Source organism: Heterostelium album, assembly GCF_000004825.1.
Source record: "Heterostelium album PN500 unplaced genomic scaffold PPL_scaffold3, whole genome shotgun sequence".
NCBI lineage: Eukaryota > Evosea > Eumycetozoa > Acytosteliales > Acytosteliaceae > Heterostelium > Heterostelium album.
In genome coordinates, this window is record NW_008805065.1 from 1,090,011 (window position 1) to 1,109,786 (window position 19,776).

General features: G+C 32.1%; 12 protein-coding genes across 12 annotated transcripts; 7 read left to right on the top strand and 5 right to left on the bottom strand.

Annotated features, from left to right (window-relative positions):
* Positions 1-1,364: 1,364 nt before the first annotated feature.
* Positions 1,365-3,034, top strand: pex13 (SH3 domain-containing protein; the record flags this gene model as incomplete). The annotated part of the gene is made up of 2 exons (XM_020573982.1): positions 1,365-2,255; positions 2,351-3,034. The coding sequence occupies 2 exons, from the start codon at positions 1,365-1,367 to the stop codon at positions 3,032-3,034; spliced, it is 1,575 nt and encodes a 524-aa protein (XP_020436054.1).
* Positions 3,035-3,298: 264 nt separating this feature from the next.
* proA (profilin) lies at positions 3,299-3,808 on the bottom strand (the record flags this gene model as incomplete). Its single annotated transcript, XM_020573983.1, has 2 exons — positions 3,299-3,670; positions 3,797-3,808. 2 exons carry the CDS (start codon positions 3,806-3,808, stop codon positions 3,299-3,301), a joined length of 384 nt encoding a protein of 127 aa, XP_020436055.1.
* Positions 3,809-4,619: 811 nt separating this feature from the next.
* PPL_03009 (uncharacterized protein) lies at positions 4,620-7,561 on the top strand (the record flags this gene model as incomplete). Its single annotated transcript, XM_020573984.1, has 5 exons — positions 4,620-5,558; positions 5,654-5,775; positions 5,889-7,263; positions 7,423-7,525; positions 7,557-7,561. The coding sequence occupies 5 exons, from the start codon at positions 4,620-4,622 to the stop codon at positions 7,559-7,561; spliced, it is 2,544 nt and encodes an 847-aa protein (XP_020436056.1).
* Positions 7,562-7,809: 248 nt separating this feature from the next.
* On the bottom strand, positions 7,810-8,016 carry PPL_03010 (uncharacterized protein; the record flags this gene model as incomplete). Its single annotated transcript, XM_020573985.1, has 1 exon — positions 7,810-8,016. The coding sequence occupies one exon, from the start codon at positions 8,014-8,016 to the stop codon at positions 7,810-7,812; it is 207 nt and encodes a 68-aa protein (XP_020436057.1).
* A 776-nt stretch (positions 8,017-8,792) lies between these two features.
* PPL_03011 (SDR family oxidoreductase) lies at positions 8,793-9,968 on the top strand (the record flags this gene model as incomplete). Its single annotated transcript, XM_020573986.1, has 4 exons — positions 8,793-8,820; positions 8,892-9,729; positions 9,896-9,925; positions 9,962-9,968. 4 exons carry the CDS (start codon positions 8,793-8,795, stop codon positions 9,966-9,968), a joined length of 903 nt encoding a protein of 300 aa, XP_020436058.1.
* Positions 9,969-10,301: 333 nt separating this feature from the next.
* PPL_03012 (uncharacterized protein) lies at positions 10,302-11,557 on the top strand (the record flags this gene model as incomplete). The annotated part of the gene is made up of 2 exons (XM_020573987.1): positions 10,302-10,866; positions 10,977-11,557. 2 exons carry the CDS (start codon positions 10,302-10,304, stop codon positions 11,555-11,557), a joined length of 1,146 nt encoding a protein of 381 aa, XP_020436059.1.
* A 321-nt stretch (positions 11,558-11,878) lies between these two features.
* On the bottom strand, positions 11,879-12,773 carry PPL_03013 (uncharacterized protein; the record flags this gene model as incomplete). Its single annotated transcript, XM_020573988.1, has 2 exons — positions 11,879-12,252; positions 12,314-12,773. 2 exons carry the CDS (start codon positions 12,771-12,773, stop codon positions 11,879-11,881), a joined length of 834 nt encoding a protein of 277 aa, XP_020436060.1.
* A 194-nt stretch (positions 12,774-12,967) lies between these two features.
* PPL_03014 (short-chain dehydrogenase/reductase family protein) lies at positions 12,968-15,245 on the bottom strand (the record flags this gene model as incomplete). Its single annotated transcript, XM_020573989.1, has 4 exons — positions 12,968-13,753; positions 13,817-14,032; positions 14,330-15,141; positions 15,218-15,245. The coding sequence occupies 4 exons, from the start codon at positions 15,243-15,245 to the stop codon at positions 12,968-12,970; spliced, it is 1,842 nt and encodes a 613-aa protein (XP_020436061.1).
* A 596-nt stretch (positions 15,246-15,841) lies between these two features.
* acp1 (low molecular weight protein-tyrosine-phosphatase) lies at positions 15,842-16,472 on the bottom strand (the record flags this gene model as incomplete). Its single annotated transcript, XM_020573990.1, has 2 exons — positions 15,842-16,320; positions 16,400-16,472. 2 exons carry the CDS (start codon positions 16,470-16,472, stop codon positions 15,842-15,844), a joined length of 552 nt encoding a protein of 183 aa, XP_020436062.1.
* Positions 16,473-16,772: 300 nt separating this feature from the next.
* Positions 16,773-17,134, top strand: PPL_03016 (uncharacterized protein; the record flags this gene model as incomplete). Its single annotated transcript, XM_020573991.1, has 2 exons — positions 16,773-16,785; positions 16,872-17,134. The coding sequence occupies 2 exons, from the start codon at positions 16,773-16,775 to the stop codon at positions 17,132-17,134; spliced, it is 276 nt and encodes a 91-aa protein (XP_020436063.1).
* A 334-nt stretch (positions 17,135-17,468) lies between these two features.
* On the top strand, positions 17,469-18,831 carry PPL_03017 (uncharacterized protein; the record flags this gene model as incomplete). Its single annotated transcript, XM_020573992.1, has 3 exons — positions 17,469-17,961; positions 18,043-18,157; positions 18,234-18,831. The coding sequence occupies 3 exons, from the start codon at positions 17,469-17,471 to the stop codon at positions 18,829-18,831; spliced, it is 1,206 nt and encodes a 401-aa protein (XP_020436064.1).
* A 210-nt stretch (positions 18,832-19,041) lies between these two features.
* PPL_03018 (ankyrin repeat-containing protein) lies at positions 19,042-19,708 on the top strand (the record flags this gene model as incomplete). The annotated part of the gene is made up of 3 exons (XM_020573993.1): positions 19,042-19,314; positions 19,392-19,666; positions 19,699-19,708. 3 exons carry the CDS (start codon positions 19,042-19,044, stop codon positions 19,706-19,708), a joined length of 558 nt encoding a protein of 185 aa, XP_020436065.1.
* Positions 19,709-19,776: the final 68 nt, after the last annotated feature.

Sequence of the window (19,776 nt, forward strand, 5' to 3'; positions counted from 1 at the left end):
TCTATTTCATTCAAACGAAATTTCGTTCCCATTTCACAGAAAACCATGGTTTTTGCATAATAAATATAATAATAATAATAAATATAAATTGGTAACCAATTATCAGTAGTTATTTTGATAGATGGAATTCACTATTATAAAATATCGATGATAATGTCAAATGACACGTAGCTGAAAAAGTAGATGGATGTGTTTTGAAAATTCAGTGTTGGGAAATCGACAAATTACATTACTCAAAGTTTTTGTCATCATAACTTTTAAAAAAAGTTCATTGCTTTTTTCACCCCACCCAATTATGACCAACCAATGGCAAAGTAATATTCATACTTTATGTAAAAAAAAAACCTTGATTTTTTTAATTATGATGTTTTTGTTCTTTTTTTTTTTTGACAAGGTAAATTTCATTAACATGAAGATCAGGTCGAACAAATTTTTTGTTTTTTGTCAACCGAGATTAACAAACCGGTTTTGACCACATTAAAGAAAAAAAAAAAAAAAAAAAACTTTAAATTGAAATTAATTTATTTAATTTTTTTATATTTTAATATTTAATTATCCCAACATATAATACCAATAATAATAATAAAGTAAATAAACAAACAAAAATAGATAACTTTTACTTTTGGTACCATTTCGAAAACGCTCATTCATTAAATTCATTAATACTCCCAAATTTTAAAGTTTTTTTAATTAATTACATCTAATTAATTTCATTCAAGTTCCATTAGTAACAAACGCCACTCACACAAGCAAACAAACAAACCACAACCAACACACACATCTACAATAAACACAATTCAAATTAATTATACACATCCAATTTAAAAGTCTTAATGTAGGTAGATGCAATCAACACATAGTTAGATGACCTGACTTTTATATAGCTACAAAATACACTATTCTTTTAAAACAAAACAAAACAAAACAAAACAAAACAAAACAAACAACAGCAACCAAAAACAAAAAAAAACAAACAAACACACAATACAACACATAATAATTCATTTATTCTTTTCAAAAAAAACAAAAAATAATTGAAAAACAAACACAATACAATTCCTACACGCTCAATCAATTAATTTGTTATATATATATATATAATACTAATTTTACTATATATTTTTTTATTTGATAATTTTATAGATAGTTAAATATTTTATATACAGTAGTAGTTATGCTGATTTTTCGATAGACAACAACAATAACAACAACAATAATAATAACAAGTAATACAAAATATACACTATCGAGTTGTAGAGAATAGTTTTTTTTTCAGTTCAGTTTTTAATAGAAGAAAGCAGAAAACAAAAGAGTTTTTTTTTTTAAAATCTATTCAAAAGATAATATATATATATATATAAATAATGAGACCTTCACCACCAAAACCGTGGGAAAAAGGAACATCTTCTACTACATCATCAGTTTTAAGTACACAGCAATCGACCTCTTCAATAACAGGATCAACCTCTTCTATACACAATGGATCATCGAGGTTACCACCTAGGTCAGGCTCACCCAACTCTACATCGAACAATCAACTCTCGACAAGACCACGCACACCAATGCGTCCATGGGATTCGAGTGGAACGAGCAGCTACGACAGCTCCATGACGGGCTACGGCAGTGGTAGCTCGTATGGCTCGGGCGGACTCTATGGCAGCTCTGGATATGGCAGCGGCTACGGCAGTAGCTACGGTGGAAGTGGATACGGAACAAGCAGTTTATATGGTGGTGGTGGCAGCGGATATGGAAGTGGACTATACGGAAGTGGATATGGAAGTAGTAGCTATGGCAGTGGCTACGGCAGTAGCTATGGTGCTGGCGGATACGGTAGCAGCTATGGTGCTGGCGGCTATGGCAGTTCGTATGGCGGTGGCTATGGAAGTGGCTATGGCGGTGGCTATGGCGGCTATGGAAGTTCATACGGTGGCGGCTATGGTAGAGACGATATGAAGGGCGGAATGATGAACGGACACTCTTGGCTCGACGCACTCAATTCAATGGTAGAGACATTCGGTCGTTTTTCATTCTTATTAAATTCAAATTTCGATGCAGTTCGTGTTTCATTTTCTTCGGTGGTCAGACTGTGTCATAGCATGTCGCAGTTCCACCACGAAGTATTCTCACTAGTAAAGACTTTCACACTGTTTCGATTGTTCCAATCGGTCTCTTCCAAATTTATAAAACTGTTTAGATATATACTTCGTAGGCCAACAGTAGATGATGTAACAAATAAAGAAATTTTTGGATTAGATGTATGTATTGATAGATAAACAGGTAGAACAACAACAACAACAACATAATAGTAGAATATATACTTACTAATATCAAATTACAATACTCTGTACAGGATTTTAAAAAGTTTGAAAAGAAACAAGGTGGAGGTATTACAACATTTATAATTATCATTGCTGTTACATTTATTGCGGTGCCAATGATCATTGGTCAGATGTTTGGATTGTCAAGAAGAAGAAAGGGTGAGAATTCACTCGATAAATCATGGGACGATCTCGGTGAGGTTACAGTTGTACAGGCCGTGGCCGATTTCGATCCAGAGACTCAGCGTGATTTGCCTCTGCGTGTAGGTGACATCATAAATGTTATAGGTAAACCACATCAAGAATGGTGGGAAGGTGAACATCAAGGACGTACAGGTCTATTCCCAGCCAACTTTGTAAAAATAATCGATTCCAATGATAAACAACAACAATCACAACAACAACAATCACAACGACTTTCAAGTAATTCAAGACAGAGACAATATTCACCACCAACAATGGAATATCAACAATCACAACAGCAATACAATTCATCGTCATCATCATCACAATACACACCATCGCCACCATCACAATCAAGACAAAACTCACCAAACAAAGATAAAAATCCATCTTTTAATCAAGATGGAGCTGATTACATTAGACAACAAACACCTCCATCACAAGACAACAGTAGATATAAATCTTATAGCGATTTTTTAGGCGATACTAATGATAATAATAATAATCAAATGGAGAATTCTCTTAGAAATTAATAAAAACCTTTATCATTTTTTTTTAACAGCATAGAAATTATTATTATTTGTAAAAAATCAAAAAAAAAAAAAAAAAAAAAAAAAAACCATCTTTTCCCAAAATGATCTTTTTACAACATGGTTACCCAGCAAGGTATTTATTTTTTTTTAATTTTTTAAACTTTTTGGTTGTTGTGTCTTATTTTGGTTTTTTTTTTTTTTTTTTTTGATTAAAAATATCTACAAAAGGGAATATTTAAAGCATAGCTAACTAGTTGAGTGTGTTTAATAGCTGTTATCGATGAGGTAGTCACCGAGTTTTTCAACAACATTGGCAGCGTTACCTGGTTGTTGCATTTCGTTGTAATAACCAACGACTATACTTTGGTTGGTCTTGACACAGACAATACCGGTAGCACCTTTCTTACCGTAGATACTTCTTGGATCTCCCTTGATACCCATATATTTAACACCACCAATGGTAATACCTTTGGAAAAGACATCTGCTGGTGATTTGAAGAGTGCAACAAGAGCGGGACCTTCACCTGGTTTCAAAAAGTCAGCTGGCTTGATTGCCCATGTACTACCGTCACTACCACCGAGTATGGCTGCCTTTGCAATTTGGCCGGTTCCAATTAATTGATCATCAACATAAGCCTAATGGAATTAACATTTTAAATTAAAAGAAAAAGTTTCAAATAAATTGATATTTTATTATTATTAGTAAATTTATTTTCCACAATGATGACAGTAATAATAAAAGAATAATAAATAGTAACTTACTTGCCAAGACATCTTTATTTATTTATTTATTTGTTCTTTTATAAATGTTAAAATATTACTTATTCTGTAAAGTGTTTCTAATTAAAATAAAATAATTTGAATGGAGCTCAGGGGTGTTTGATCCACTTTGGTTTAATTTAAAAAAATAAAATAAAATAAAAATAAAATCAAATTGAGCTTCAAAAAATAATAATCAAGTTTTAATTAATTACACCCATCTTTTATCAGAAAAGGAATTCCATTGTTTTTTTTTTTTTAATTTTAAATCACAACAAGAGGAAAACATAACTCCAAAACCCCAAAAAAAATTAATAATAAAAATTGTTTCCATTTCAAAAATGAAAATATTGATATAACTTTATATGTTTGTTGTTCAAATCAAAAATTATTATTTCCTATTAAAAAAATTTTTTTTGAATTTTTTTCATTATTTGTCATAAAAAGTGTAACTAGTTTTTGACATTTGGATATTATAAAGAGAACAATCAAATAGACTTGATTTGTTTAGTTTAGCTGAAAGGTTTTTTATAATTATATATTAAAATATTGTTTGTTGTTTGTAAATTCTTTAATTCTTTCTGTCTCTCTGTTTGTTGTATCTGTTACAAAACAAACAAATACGGTAATTGTATTGGTGATTAACTAACTGTCCATACAATTTAAATCTGTATTATTATTATTATTATTATTATTATGATTATATCATCAATCGATTGATATAAATTAATTAATATCTAATTGAAAATAAAATAAAATAAAATAAAAAAACAAAAGAGAAAAGAGAAAAGATAAGATAAGATAAGATAAGGAATAAGACAAAGATATGTCAGAAGATAGAAAGAAAGTTGTATATCATGGTATCGATGATATATATCAGGATTTAGGTGATCTAAGGAGCATAAGGAATAATCACGGTGGTGATGAAGACGATGTCAGTGGCGGCAGCGATGGTGATACCACCTACAGAGGCGCAGTACTGGATATACATTCAAAGTCATATGGCACTACTACTAGTAGCAACAATAGATTATACGATACCAGTGACGACAACAACAACAACAACAACAACACTAGTTTCAACATTGACGATGAGATTGGTTATAGAACCTATTCAAACGTTGTCTTGAGTGACGACGAATCCAGTAAACAACCTAAAGACTTGGATAACGATCCCGATAACCCAACGACAACAACGTCAACATCAACCAACAACAACAATAGTTATAGCAATAGCAATAGTTCATCATCATCATCATCAAGAAGGAATAATTCAATGTATAATAATAATAACAATAAATATAATAATAGAGATAATAATAGAAGATATAATAATAATAATAGTAGAGATAGAAATAGAGATAGAGATAGTAAGGATAGGGATAAGAATAAAGATAGTGAGAAACCTGTGGATGCAGCACCCAATGTGTATATGAGTAATCGTGCCAAGATGGAGAGTCTCACCGCTAAGGAAAGAATGGCACTGATAAAGAAATACAAACGTGAGCAGAATGAACGTAAGAATGTCAAGATAGCCTACTCGAATACCGATGGCAGTCATGTGCTCTACGAGGAAGCAGAGAAGATTGACTACAACCCAGAGAAGTACGATACAAGCAAGCCACTAGTTGTATCTTCAGATTCAGAGGATGGTTCTACTGGCGAGGAGATGAGTGAGCACGAGGCCGACACCGCTATCCAAGGAACCATAGATCTCATTGGTATTTACCTTCCACAGGATCCAATGGAAGAAGAAACCATTCAGGTATGGAATATTATAATATTTATATTGAAATCTATCAATCAATCAATCAAACCAATCAAACCAACCAACCAACAAATCAATATTATTATCAACAGAAAATACTTGCATTGTTTCAAGAGACCACCGATGAATATAGAGCTAATAAGAGAAAGTTTTTGTTTAGTAAGAAAATTAAACAGCTATTTAGAAAAGCTGTTGTTAAATTACCAACTGTAATGTATTAAATATCATTCACATATAAATAGAGTTATAATATTTTATATGTACTAATATAGTTTGGCTGATTGATTTCAAAAAAATGTAGATTACTACATTACATCAATTGTATAGAGATTTTCATGTATTAATGTTAAGTGATAATAGAAAGAGATTGAATTCGTGTCCATTGGCACAAAAGATGTTGTTACCCGATTTATTCAAGGTTCCAGATATTCCCCAACCGATGGCATCGAATCGTGTTGGTAGCGATGATCATCATCAGTTAAAGTCTAGTGCAGTCAGTTCATTCAAGTCTGTCAAACTACCTGTTGATCTATCGTATAGTGATTTAGTTTATTTCAAAAAGGTGTCAAAGATGTTGACAATGGAGAAAAGAGTCAAAGATAAAGTTAGACTCGATGAAACTAGATCTCATCGAAAAGGAAAGAAGAAACGTTATCATTCAAGCGGCGAAGAAGATGATTATGATAATGATGCAGATACCGAGAGCAGCAACAGCCGACATGCCGATCAAGATGAGAAAGATCATCAACTTCAAATACACCGACAGAAAGAACAGCAACTACAACTTCAACAACTACAAGATTCAAAGAATAACTATAGCAATAATCAAGATGAAAACAATACAAGTATCAATAGTAACAGTAGTGATATTAGTATGGATAGCACAAGCAACAGCACCACTAATAGTAGTAGTAAACAACAAGCATCAGAGCAAATTAAAGATAAAGATAATGTATCTTCTTCACCTCCACATAGTTCACCAAACGATTCACATTCAAATTCAAATTCAAATTCACATTCACATTCACATTCACATTCAAATCCAAATTCACATTCACATTCACCAAAGAGACACCACCCACAAGATAGAGATAGTGAGATGGAGGAACCTGCAGCAACAGCAGAGCGTGCTCCTACATCAACAGCTGCTACTGCTTCTGTTTCTTCGGTGGTGGCGATGGAAGAAGAACCAAAACAACAATCAGAGGAGAAGATTGTTACTATGCCCGTTGGTACTCCCATCCCACTGTCGGCACTCATGAAAAAGTCGACAACTACTGCGCCACCAAGCGACGAGAAATCCGCACCCAAAGAGACAAACGCTTCATTCCAACTCGATTCCAAGTTACTCGACTCACTGATACCCAACGAGAAGGACTCACAGCTGATACAACAAAACATTTCAAAACTCTCGATTCCATCGAACGACGGTGTCAATATGACGCTCAATATCAACAGTGACAATCTTGTGAATCGACTGCTGGCCATTGCCAACAACCACCAGATCATAGCACGTGTACAGCTTTTATTTACCAATCAACAGAGCTTCGAACAAAGCCTGATAGAGGAGCGTCTCAAAATCATAGAGTTGTCACAGATCAACAAGAAGAACATTCAAGATGAATGTCAACAACTTCAGAGTCAAGCACCAAACAATATGGCTAAATATCAAATCTATGAGAATCTCAAGATGCAAGAAAATGTAAAGTGTTAATATATATATTTTTATTTTTAATTGGCTATTAATATTTATTCTTCTTCGTACTTTTAATATTAGATTATTAATGAAGATTTGGAAAACAAATTAAATGAATTCAATAAGAATATTTTAAACAAATATACACAATTGATATACTTACAGCAGACCACTCTACAACATTTAGGTGTAATAGGTTTCTTCCCGACTCAGAATATAAGTCATATCAAACTACAGATCAAGATTTTAGAATGCTTATTCCCTTCAGGTATGTTGTATTTATATTTTAATTAAAAAAGAATAATTTATTAATAATTCAAAAAAAAAAAAAACAAAACTATTTATAAATTTAGTTTATAAGTAATTTGAAATTCACAAATAAATTTATTATTTTTAATACACATAATGATAGAAAACAACTTTTATATATTCTTTTTTTTTTTTATAATAAAAATGAAGTGGTACGTTTTTATTTTTTCAGGTAAATGATCCTTTTGAAAATATTGGAATTTACAAAAAGGATAGAGTTTGATTGGTGGTGCGGAAATAATTTTACCACCAGTTTCCACCTCTCCAGTGACCACCTCTCCAATGTCCTCCACCACCTCTCCAGTGACCACCTCTCCAATGTCCTCCGCCACCTCTCCAATTGCCACCACCTCTCCAGTGACCACCACCTCTCCAATCAGAATCGGCAGTACCATTAGCAGATTCGATTGACTCAGAGCCAGATGTTGATCCAGCACTTGATGAAGTCATACTTTCAAGTGGATTACCTATTTTATTCAGATTATCTAAATTGAATGAAAAATGTTAAAAAAATAATTAATTTTCAAACAAATAATAATACAAACCCAATATAGTCATAATTAAATGTTATTAATTCTTATGAATATAATGCATTGAATGATTTATATTAAATTTCATGGTATTTATAGGCATTTTTAATTTAATAAATTAATTTTGGAGAAGAATGACATAATTTCTAAAATTATTAATATTAGATATTTTTATCTTCTCTACACTTATAAAATATTAATCAAAATGTTTAAATACAACAATAAAAGATAAAAAAATTGATTGTTTATAAACTCTGTATTCAAAAAAAGAAATATCAACTATTCAATTCATATAAATGTGAAATTAGAGTATAACTAATTTTTTTTAGTAATTGTTAAATTAATTTTTAAAGATAAGGTTTGATTTTGTTTCATTTAAAAGATTATTAGTAATATTTTCAACTTAAAGAAATGATCTCTATGAAAGTGTCAAGTGTTAGAAATAGTGACATCATGTTATCAAGTCTCAATAGGATTAGAAAAACCGACAAATTTTTTTTCAAGAAATTTCATTTACCTTTATTTTTTTTTCACCCAAATCAAATGTGCCAATGCACAAGAAAACTTATATGGAATCAGAAACACAATGGTGGCAAACACTTCCAATATACAGATTTTTTGATTTTTATTTTTAGAAAATAGTTTTCATGCATCAGTCATATCATAATTAACGTTAACATTTTTAAAATTTTAAAAATGGCAGATAAAGTTTGTATTATTACAGGTATGTTTGTTATTATTTCTTCAAGATTTAAAATAAATAAAACTAAAAATAAATTTTTTTTTTACTTTAAGGTTCAAATGAAGGAATTGGAAAGGAAACAGCCAAGGCAATGGCTAAACATATGATGAAAGTTATTATGGCATGCAGAAATACGGAGAAATGTGAGGCTGCTGCAAAAGAGGTCAGAGAAGCATCAAAGAATGACGATGTCGTTTGTATGAAGTTGGATTTGAATTCATTGCAATCGGTGAGAGAATTCGTACAGAATTTCAAGGCCATGAATCTACCACTAAACTATCTGATAAATAATGCCGGTATCTGGACTGGTCCTCACTCGACCACTGAAGACGGTTTCGAGACAATGTTTGGTGTCAATCATCTCGGTCACTTCTTACTCACAAACCTCTTGCTTGACAAACTGGAAGCAAGTACCAACCCACGTATTGTTGTGGTATCATCACGTGCACATGCACGTGCCAATCTTAATATCAACAACCTCTCTGTGAGCGCCAAAGACTACTCATCAACTGCAGACTACGGACGTTCAAAGTTATGTAATTTAATGTTTTCCTATGAGTTACAACGTCGTCTCGATGCCAAAGGATCAAAGATCGTTGTCAATGCACTTCACCCAGGTGTTGTACACACCAATTTGTTTAACACTTTCCCAATGCTCGACTGGGTGATCTTCCCATTGGCATCGTTCTTCTTGACCAAAGCAACAGAGTCGGCAGAGGCAAGCGAGGCATTGGCACTTGGTACAGCTTCACATCTCCAAGGTGTCAAAGGTAAATACTTTAGTGTAAAAGATCAAGTAGAGTCATCTGCCTTCTCAAAGAAAGTAGATATTCAACAACAACTCTGGGAGAAATCATGTGAAATGGTAAAGATCCCAGTTGATATTCAATTGTAAATCGACATTCCAACATCAAATAAAGTAGTCTAGTTTTTAGTTTTTTTAAAAATAAGTTTATTATTATCTTATATTAAATATTCAAATAAAGTATATAGATATACATATAAAATATTTATAAATAAATATTAAATTATAATCAAAAATAATAAAAAAAAAAAGTGGTAACGATGGTATAGGGAAATCAACAAAGTAATAGCTAAACACAACCAATTAAATTAATTATAGTATGTAGAAATATATACAACTTGATTATTACAATTACCATCACTTTTAATTTTTTTAATACGATTGATCAATAAAAAAAAAAAAAATTTCAAAAAAATGAAAAAAAATAAAAAATGTATCGTGACTTTAAAGTCGACTCCATCAGATTGAGAAATTGTGTTGTGTGTTATTTCACGATTATTTATTTGTTCACTGCTAAATCATAATTCTCTAATTCAATCGCGAATCAGATCAGATCATTTTAGATAAGATTAGATTAGATTAGATTTTACAAGTTAAAAAAAAGAGATATAGATCAGTAGATAAAGAAATTAGCTTGTATATATAAAACAAAAAAAAGATGAATTCTCAAAGAATGTTAATGTCTTTGGGCAGATTTGTAATCAATAGATCAACAGCATCATTACAACCACAACACAATGGAATAATAAGTAATAATGGTATTAAATCGATGATGATGATGAATCGTTCATTGAATCAACAACATGTTCACTCTGCACTCTGTTGTTGTAACAATAGCAGTGCTGGTAGTATCATTGGTAAGCGTTACTTTGCTGGAGCGTCACCAATGGAAGCGATGCAACAAGAAGACGAAGAGGATGCACACCTGTCCAGAATGATGGAGGACGACCAAGACGATGACCAAGACAACGATATGGAGATGATGGACGAAGACGACGAAGTTGAAGGAGAGGAATCCAGCGGAATGAACAAAGAATACTCACAGACAGAATTGCACGACATGATCAGAGAGACTCAGATTTCCATCTATCGTGAACTACTCGACTGTCCAAAACCATTGGACTCTGAAGTTAAAAAGACAATCTATCTGCGTTGGAAAGAAGATCCACAATATTATAACACAAAGAAACTTTCACAGATGTTCCAATTACATAGATCAAGAAGTAAGTAAATCAATCACTATAGTATTTCTATCAATTTTGAATGTGTCGTTCTCTAACAAAACACCTTTCATCATCATTTATTGTATTGTATTGTATTGTATTGTATTTAGTTGCCGCAATTATTAGATTCCAACAAATATATGAAAAAGAAGTGGCGGAAGGAAATGAGGTATTCGACGATTTGGAACAAGATATTGCAGAGCTTTTGGGTACACGTACAAAAGATACCTATTTGGGTGTCGACGAAGATATATCCGATGACTTTTACTTTATTGGCGGTAAGGAGAATGAGTTCACCGCTAAGCGTAACGAGCACAAGAAGCGACCGGATCCACTCCACGAGATTCCAGTGCAAGTACCGGAATCATTCCCCGAGAAACCAATCTACTTCCGTCAACCATCGTCGACTCAATCAAAGCCAAAGAGAAAGAACCTCATTTTCATTGATACCAGTCGTGATCCATTCACCAACCGTCCAAACCCAGATCCAATGATGTTGATCAGCGGTATCGACGGTTCATTGCGTACACCATCGACAAGCGAGCGTAAGGTCATCACAGAGTACATCACCAATCCAAAGATCAGAAGAGATCCAGAGGCATTGTTACGTCGTCCACTTAAATATAAACCTGCCTATCATAACGATAAGAAGTCTAAAGCAACCGAAGAAAAGGAAGAAGAAGATGATTAAAGAAATTCAAAACAATAACAATAACAAAATCAACATTCAATATCTTTATTTTTCAAACATAATATAATAATAATAATAGAAATAATAATGATAACAACAATAGTATAACATAACATAACATAACAAAACCAAACCTAACAAAATCAAAAAAACATTCAAATAAAAAAGAAACCTTATTATAAATCCTTTTTAAACATATGTTTTGATTTTGTTTATAATAATAACTTTAATGATTATAAATTTAAAATTAATTAATTAGTTCATTGAATGTAACATGTTGTGTATATAACTTTCTTTTTTAGATGACTTGTTTTGTTTTGTTTAAAAGTGATGTTTTTTATTCCCAACCATCGTCACCATCATCATTCCATGCATTAGATAGTTTCTTTGTTGGTACTTCTTGTTTGATTGGTGTTGTTTTTTTGGTTGTTCGTCTGGTTCATCATCTTGTTCTTCAAAGACTTCCTCTTCATCATCACCTTCGTTTTCAAAAACTATATCGTCGTCTCCACCCCAACCAGCAGATCCAGTAGATATCTCTAAACTGTCATTATCCATTGTAAACTTTGTATTTTCATTGACATTTGCTAAAGATTGTGAAGTTGGTGTTGTTTTAGTTGTATTATTTACATTTGTTGAGAGTACTGGTTTAGGTAATGGTTTTTTAGCTAAAATAATATCGATTGATACGTAAACTATTAGTTAAGTTATTCATTTACCAAAATACATATATATGATCATAAGTATATTACGTACCACCTAATTTCATTGGTGCTTTTGCAGGTTTACTTAAAGGTACATTCGACAGATCTGTTGTTGTTGGTGTAGTTGTTGTTGGTGATGTAACAGTCGTTGTTGATTGTTTATTGCTGTTGTTGTTTTTATTATTTTTTTTATTTGATTGATTTTCATCCTCTTCCTCTTCTTCTTCTTCTTCTTCCTCTTCTTCATCTTCATCTATATTTACATGTTTTCTCTCTATTTGTATACTGTGTTTTTTGAGTGGTGTCGTTGTCTGTTGTTGTTGATCAACATCTTTATGTAACTTTAAATTAGTGTTGCTCATAACAACATCGATATTAACTTTGGTTGCAGGTGAATCCTTCTCAATCGGTGTTGGTTTGTAAGGCATCACATTAGGCGATACGACTTCTGATTTATCCTGAACTGCATCATCCGGTCTATCTGGTGCACAACTACTAAATATGATACCCATTACTACACTTTTAATATATATATATCCAATATATATATATATATCTAATATACTATCGAGTATACTATAATTAATAATAATCAAATAAAACTGAAATGAATTAAAGATAGAATAATTTAAATTACATTCCCCCCAATTTGCTCACACTGTTTTTTGAACCAAAAAATAATTTGTTTTTTTTTAATTTATTTTTTCTATAAAGTTGTATTTGGAGTAGTCGGACTACTACTATCTGTTGATACTGTTGTCGTTGTTGTTGTTGATATTGTTGTCGGTATTGTTATTGTTGTTGTTGTTACATCTGCTCCTGTTGTTGAATTTAGTGTAATTTCCGGTGAACATTGAACTAGTGCTGAAGATTTCAACCAGAGTTCTTTTGAATTCTTTGGTTGCTGAGAGAATGTATTGGATTTGCTGGGTTTTGTCAAGTCGAAATAGATTGCTTTCTTATCTTTATATATTAGAAGTTCGCCGAGTGCCAGGTTGGCCACTGCATTTCCTGAATCTTCTACTTTTGTCAGGAATCTAGAAAAGATTGGCCAGAGGAACCGATCTATTATCTTTAATCCTTTGAGGAAGCTGGTATGTACGGTTCCTGGGTGCAGTGAATTCACTACGATCGATGAACCTCGCTCATCGAGTTTTCGTTGTAATTCGTTTGCCATCAATATGTTGCAGAGTTTCGATTGGCCGTAGCCAACGAATCCGTTGTTCTTTGGTGGAAAGTGTTTGTCGTCAAAGTTAAGTGATGCACGTTGATGTGCCAGTGACGACACCATCACTATTCTCGCATCGTCGCTCATCAACGGTAACAGTAGATTGGTCAACAAGAAATGACCCAAATGATTGATACCAAACATCGATTCGAATCCATCGCTCGTAAGCACAGTATCACTAAAGTACACACCAGCATTATTAATCAAATAATCAACATTTCCAATATTCAATTGTTTATAACTTTCTACAAATTCTCTTATTGACTAGATATAGAAAAACAAAGTAAGTTAATCTATTGCATCTATAAAAACTAGATCTATTCTTACTTGAAATGAACCTAAATCTAATTTTAAACATTGCACATCATCGTTGTTTGAATATTCTTTAATCTCTTTGACAGCATCAGCAGCTTTATCTATATTCCTACACGCTATAATTAATTTAATTGGTTGTTTAGCTATAACTTTAGCTGTTGCTTTTCCTATACCATCATTACCACCTTTTTTATCTTTGATATTAATACGATATAATAGTTTATTTATCTATAAATATTTTATATGTATATCTATATACCTGTTATAATACAAACTTTCATTTTATTTAATATTAATATAAAAGATAATAATACAAAAATAATATAAACTGTTTAAAAAAAAAAAATCTAAAAATCTATAAAATTTTATAGATTTCTTTTATTGTCGGGATTAAATTTTAGTTGATTGGCATATACAAATTGGTTTGGTTATTTAGATAATGTTGGAATGTTGGAGTGTTGGAGTGTCAGGATGTTGGAATGTTGGAATGTCGATTTACAATTGGATGTCAACTGGGATCTTTACCATTTCACATGATTTCTCCCAGAGTTGTCTTTGAATATCTACTTTCTTTGAGAAGGCAGACGATTCTACTTGATCTTTTACACTAAAGTATTTACCTTTGACACCTTGGAGATGTGGAGCTGTACCAAGTGCCAATGCCTCGCTTGCCTCTGCTGACTCTGTTGCTTTGGTCATGAAGAGCGACGCCAATGGGAAGACAACCTTGTCGAGCATTGGGAAAGTGTTAAACAGATTGGTGTGTACAACACCTGGATGAAGTGAATTAACAACGATCTTTGATCCTTTGGCATCGAGACGACGTTGTAACTCATAGGCAAACATCACATTACACAACTTTGAACGTCCGTAGTCTGGTGTTGAAGAGTATTCTTTGGCGCTCACTGAGAGGTTGTTGATATTAAGATTGGCACGTGCATGTGAACGCGATGCCACAACAACAATACGTGGGTTGGTACTTGCTTCCAGTTTGTCAAGCAAGAGGTTTGTGAGTAAGAAGTGACCGAGATGATTGACACCAAACATTGTCTCGAAACCGTCTTCAGTGGTGGAATGAGTACCAGTCCAGATACCGGCATTGTTGATCAGATAGTTCAATGGTAGATTCATGGCCTTGAAATTCTGTACGAATTCTCTCACTGATTGCAATGAATTCAAATCCAACTTCATACAAACGACATCGTCATTCTTTGATGCAGCTCTGACCTCTTTGGCAGCAGCCTCACATTTCTCCATATTTCTACATGCCATAATAACTTTCATCATATGTTTAGCCATTGCCTTGGCTGTTTCCTTTCCAATTCCGTCATTTGAACCTGAATTTGTAAATCAAAAATAAAAAATATTAGAAATTTTATCTTTATTACTTTAAAGAAATAATAACAAACATACCTGTAATAATGCAAACTTTATCTTCCATTGTTTTTTTTATGTATTTATTTATTTATTTATTATATATATTATTATTTCTTAATATAAAAATGTTAATTAATTTATGATATGATTAATGATATTGGTTGTCAGTAAAAGCAAACAGTTTCTATTTATATTCCACAAAAAAAAATATCTACCTTTTTTTTTTCAGATTTTTTTTTTCTTTCTTGAAAAGTTTTGTCGGTTTTGTATCCCGATTTATACTTGATTCCATGATGCAACAATTTCTAATATTATTTTGACGCTTTCATTCTTAATGACATTTATTTTAGCTGGCTTTGGAAATAACTTAAAAAATAATTTAAATTTAATTAATTAAAATATATATTTAATCTTATCTCGAAAAGTTTAACTACAATTTACGAAATCTTTTTTTGAAAAGTATGATCTTATTTGTAAATATCCTTGTTTACGAAAATTTCTGGCTTAAATCAATTACGCAACACTCTGCTTTATTTTTTTCAATTCAGGGAATTTTTTTCCAATTTTTTTTTGCAAAAATCAAATTTTGACACGCAACCCAGGCGAGTTTAGGCAAATGTGTTTGATGACATCACACAGAATATCTTTTATATTACAAGCTTATTTTTCTTTGTAAACTTCTGCCAAGAACGATTTACAACTAACTAAAAGTTGTTGGTAGTTCACTTTGAATCCATTCATGTCACCATAGTAAGGATCTTCTACGTTTAGGAATTTGGGGTCGTGGTGATACTCACCGATACGCTTGATGGTAGAACGACAGCTGCTGCTGCTCTTGTTGTTTCGCTGAGCATGTTCAGCGAGTTTCTTGATGTTACGAAGATTCTCACCGTCCATTCCAAAGATATAGTCGAATCGTTGGAAATCCTCGACGACCAACTGACGAGCACGATGCAATGGAATCGACTTGAAGTGTGCGTGCGCCTTTGGCGATATAGTAGACTCCAGTGACAGAGCGCATGTCTCAACTGATCGATCATCTGGTGTATCGCCTATATGATATGAAGAGGTACCTGCAGAGTCGATAACCCACTCATCTAAAAGACCCATATCTGCAACCAACCCACGAAAGATAATCTCTAGAGAGAATAACAAACAAACAAATAAAAGTAAGAAATAAACTTGTTGTTTGGAGTCACTTAATCATTCATTACATACCAGCCATAGGACTACGACATATATTTCCAAGGCACACAAAGAGTGCACTCTTCTTTGGTGATTCTCCAGACATACTAAATTAAATGTAATGTAGTGATTTCTGTTTAAGTTAAAAATAATCGATTTTTTTAATTTTTTGTCATTTTTCATTTTTTTTTTTGGTTTATTTAAACAAATTTGTTAATACCAACTTAATAAGGGTAGAGAATATAACAATCAATACTCAATTTGTTTAATATTAATAATTTTAGAAATTATGTCATTTGTCTATATTATTATTTGAATTGAAAGAAAACAACTATAAATACAATGAAATTTTGATTTTTAATTCAATTCAATTCATTCTCTTTATAAGAATTAATAAAATTTAATTATGACTATATTGGGTTTGTATTATTATTGGTTATATCAATTATATTATTTCTTTAATACTAATATTTATTTTTTTTTATTTTTTTTTTTTTAAATTAAGAGAATCTCAATAAAATCGGTCATCCACTTGAAAGTATTACTTCATCAAGTGTTGGATCATCTTTTGGCTCCGCATCAATCGAATCTGCCAATGGTACTACCGATTCTGATTGGAGAGGTGGTGGTGGCAATTGGAGAGGTGGCGGCGGTGGTGGAAACTGGAGAGGTGGAGGTGGTGGCAATTGGAGAGGTGGCGGTGGTGGTAATTGGAGAGGTGGCGGAGGTGGTGGTCACTGGAGAGGTGGAGGTGGAAACTGGTGGTAAAATCATTTCAAAACACCAATCAAAACCTATCCTTTTTGTAAATTCCAATTTTTTCAAAAGGAACATCTCATATCATTTTCTGAAAAAACAAAAAAAACTTTAAAATAAATAACTTCAATTAGTTTTTTCAATTACTAAATTTTGTTTTATAATTTCATTTTGATTATCTGATTAGATTAATTTAAAAATAAAATATCATTTTTTGATTAATCATAAAAAAAAATTTTAATAAAACGACTCGGTTTTTTTTCCCAAAAATGATTATTTATTTGTCAGTTGTATATTAAAAAAATATATCATTTTTAAATATATATATATCTTATTTAAAGTAAAAATGATTAGTAATTTGTTCTTAAAGAAATCAACAGCAACATTGTTTGGTAACAATTGTTGTAGGTTGCTGAGTCTACAGCAGCTGCAGCAACCACAACAGAGTAAAAGATATATGATGTCGATTCTCTCAAAGAGAGGACACACCGGTGTGACTATGGGCGGTGGTCAACCAACAGCTTTGAGACCATCGGCTAAAGTCAGAAGAGACGTAATGAGAAAGCAGAGTAAACTGGTCGATCCTAATAGCTCTGAATATAAACTATCACAACATCTGCAACAACAGGAACAAGAAATAAGAAACAAGAATATACCGACTACAACAAACTCTGGCATCGCAGTACCTCACTCAAAGAAGAAATCAATCAACGACAATGAAAATAATAACAGCAATAGTCAACAAGAAGGAAAAGATGTAAATTTACAAGAATCTACTTTACAGACCATCATTGGTTCAACTAATGATGAAGAACTAATGTATAGATTAATGATTAACGGTATGTAATTATAATATTAAGTGACAATCTTTCATATTTATTGTAAGAAAACTAATTATAATAATTATTATAATTGTTTAGAAATGAATTCTGAAAGAAGATATAGTGAAATGATACATCAATTAATTGTTGACATACCAGAGTGGCAAGATTACAATAATGAAGTACTGAGAACTTTAAAACAAATAGAAATAGAGTAAGTAATTAGTTGGGTAATTTCAAATCAAATAGATCAATATTAATATGAAAGTGTTGTTGTTGTTTCTTACCAGTTTTCATGCATATGAAGGAACGGCTTCATGGATTTCATATGAGCATTTCGAGAAGAGAAGAATCAGAGAAGTCGAACAGATCAGACAAAGACATTATAAACGTGTTTCAATGGCAGTAGACGTGCGATTGGAACAATATTCAATGGAGTTGGACAAGCAAATCGAACAAAAGATTGAAACCATTAAAACAGAGAAAGGTCTGACAGAGGCACAGATGAGAGCAAGCAAAGAGTATGCCTATCTCTTTGAATCGGACGATGACAAGACACCTGCAGAAATGGAAGCCGACAGACTGGCAGAGCAAAAGAAGGAGGACGAACAAGACGAATTCGATCTTGCCATTGAGCGTGCAATGGGCAACGACAAACACTTGCTAGAAACCGAAAAGATTCCGGAGGAAGTGAAAATGCTCTATCACAGAACCATGGGTACCACCTACAAACGTAAAGACGAGCACTTTGACCATCAATTCGAAATGGAACCAATGGGTCAAACCAACAAACACTCTTTTGATGATTCCGATTTCGATTTGAAAGATATTTTGAAAACAATGACAAACAACAACAACAACAACAACAAACCAGATAGTAAAAAATAAAAACCTTTTAATATATATTTTTAATGAATCCAATATATCTATTTTTAAAATCATTATTTTTTTATTTCCTATGCCTGAAAGCTTTCTTTTTTTGGTAATGATTGACAAAATTGATTCAAAAAAAAAAAAAAAAAAAAAGTCATTAATTTCATTCTTAAACTAGAGTTTAAATAGAATAGATAATATTTGATTAGTTAGATTTAGTTAGTTATGGCATGTACTGAAGAAGAATTTTTAGAGATTTTAGGAACAGAGGTGTTCATTGATATGAACAAGTTGATTGCAGTATCTAGACATGGTATACCTGAACGTGTTCGATCTGAAGTGTGGAAGTATCTTTTGGGTGTATCAAAGAATGACAAATCAGAGGAGGAGAGAGTAAGAAAACAACAGTTACAAGATTACAAAGAGATCGATAAGAATGATTCAGAGATTACAAAAAAGATAAGAAATCATTTAAAACGTTATCAAATAAATTCAAAAGTAATATTTTATTAGATAAATCTAGATTTGTGATTGTTGTTTATTAATAATAATCATAATAATAATAATTATAATAGGAATCACGTGGAAAGGTAGATCTACAATCAGTAGAAAATAGAAACAAGATAGAGAATATAATCATCTCCTATATCAACTATAATAATGATATCGAATACAACTTTGGAATGTTGGCTATTCTCGGACCATTCATGTGTACACTGCAGACAGAGAGCGATATCTTCTACTGCTATGTTGCCATGATGAAGAAGATCGAAGAGAACTTGGCACAAGACAGTCTCACCTCTAAGCTATCGAGATTTATGATGTATTTTAGATCTGTTATACCAGAGTTGTAAGATTAATCAAATTATATTTTATATATAGAAGTAGTTAAAAAGAGAGGGAAGAGAGAGATAGAGAGAGATACAAAAGAGTTTTTTTTTTTTATGTGTGTGTGTGTTA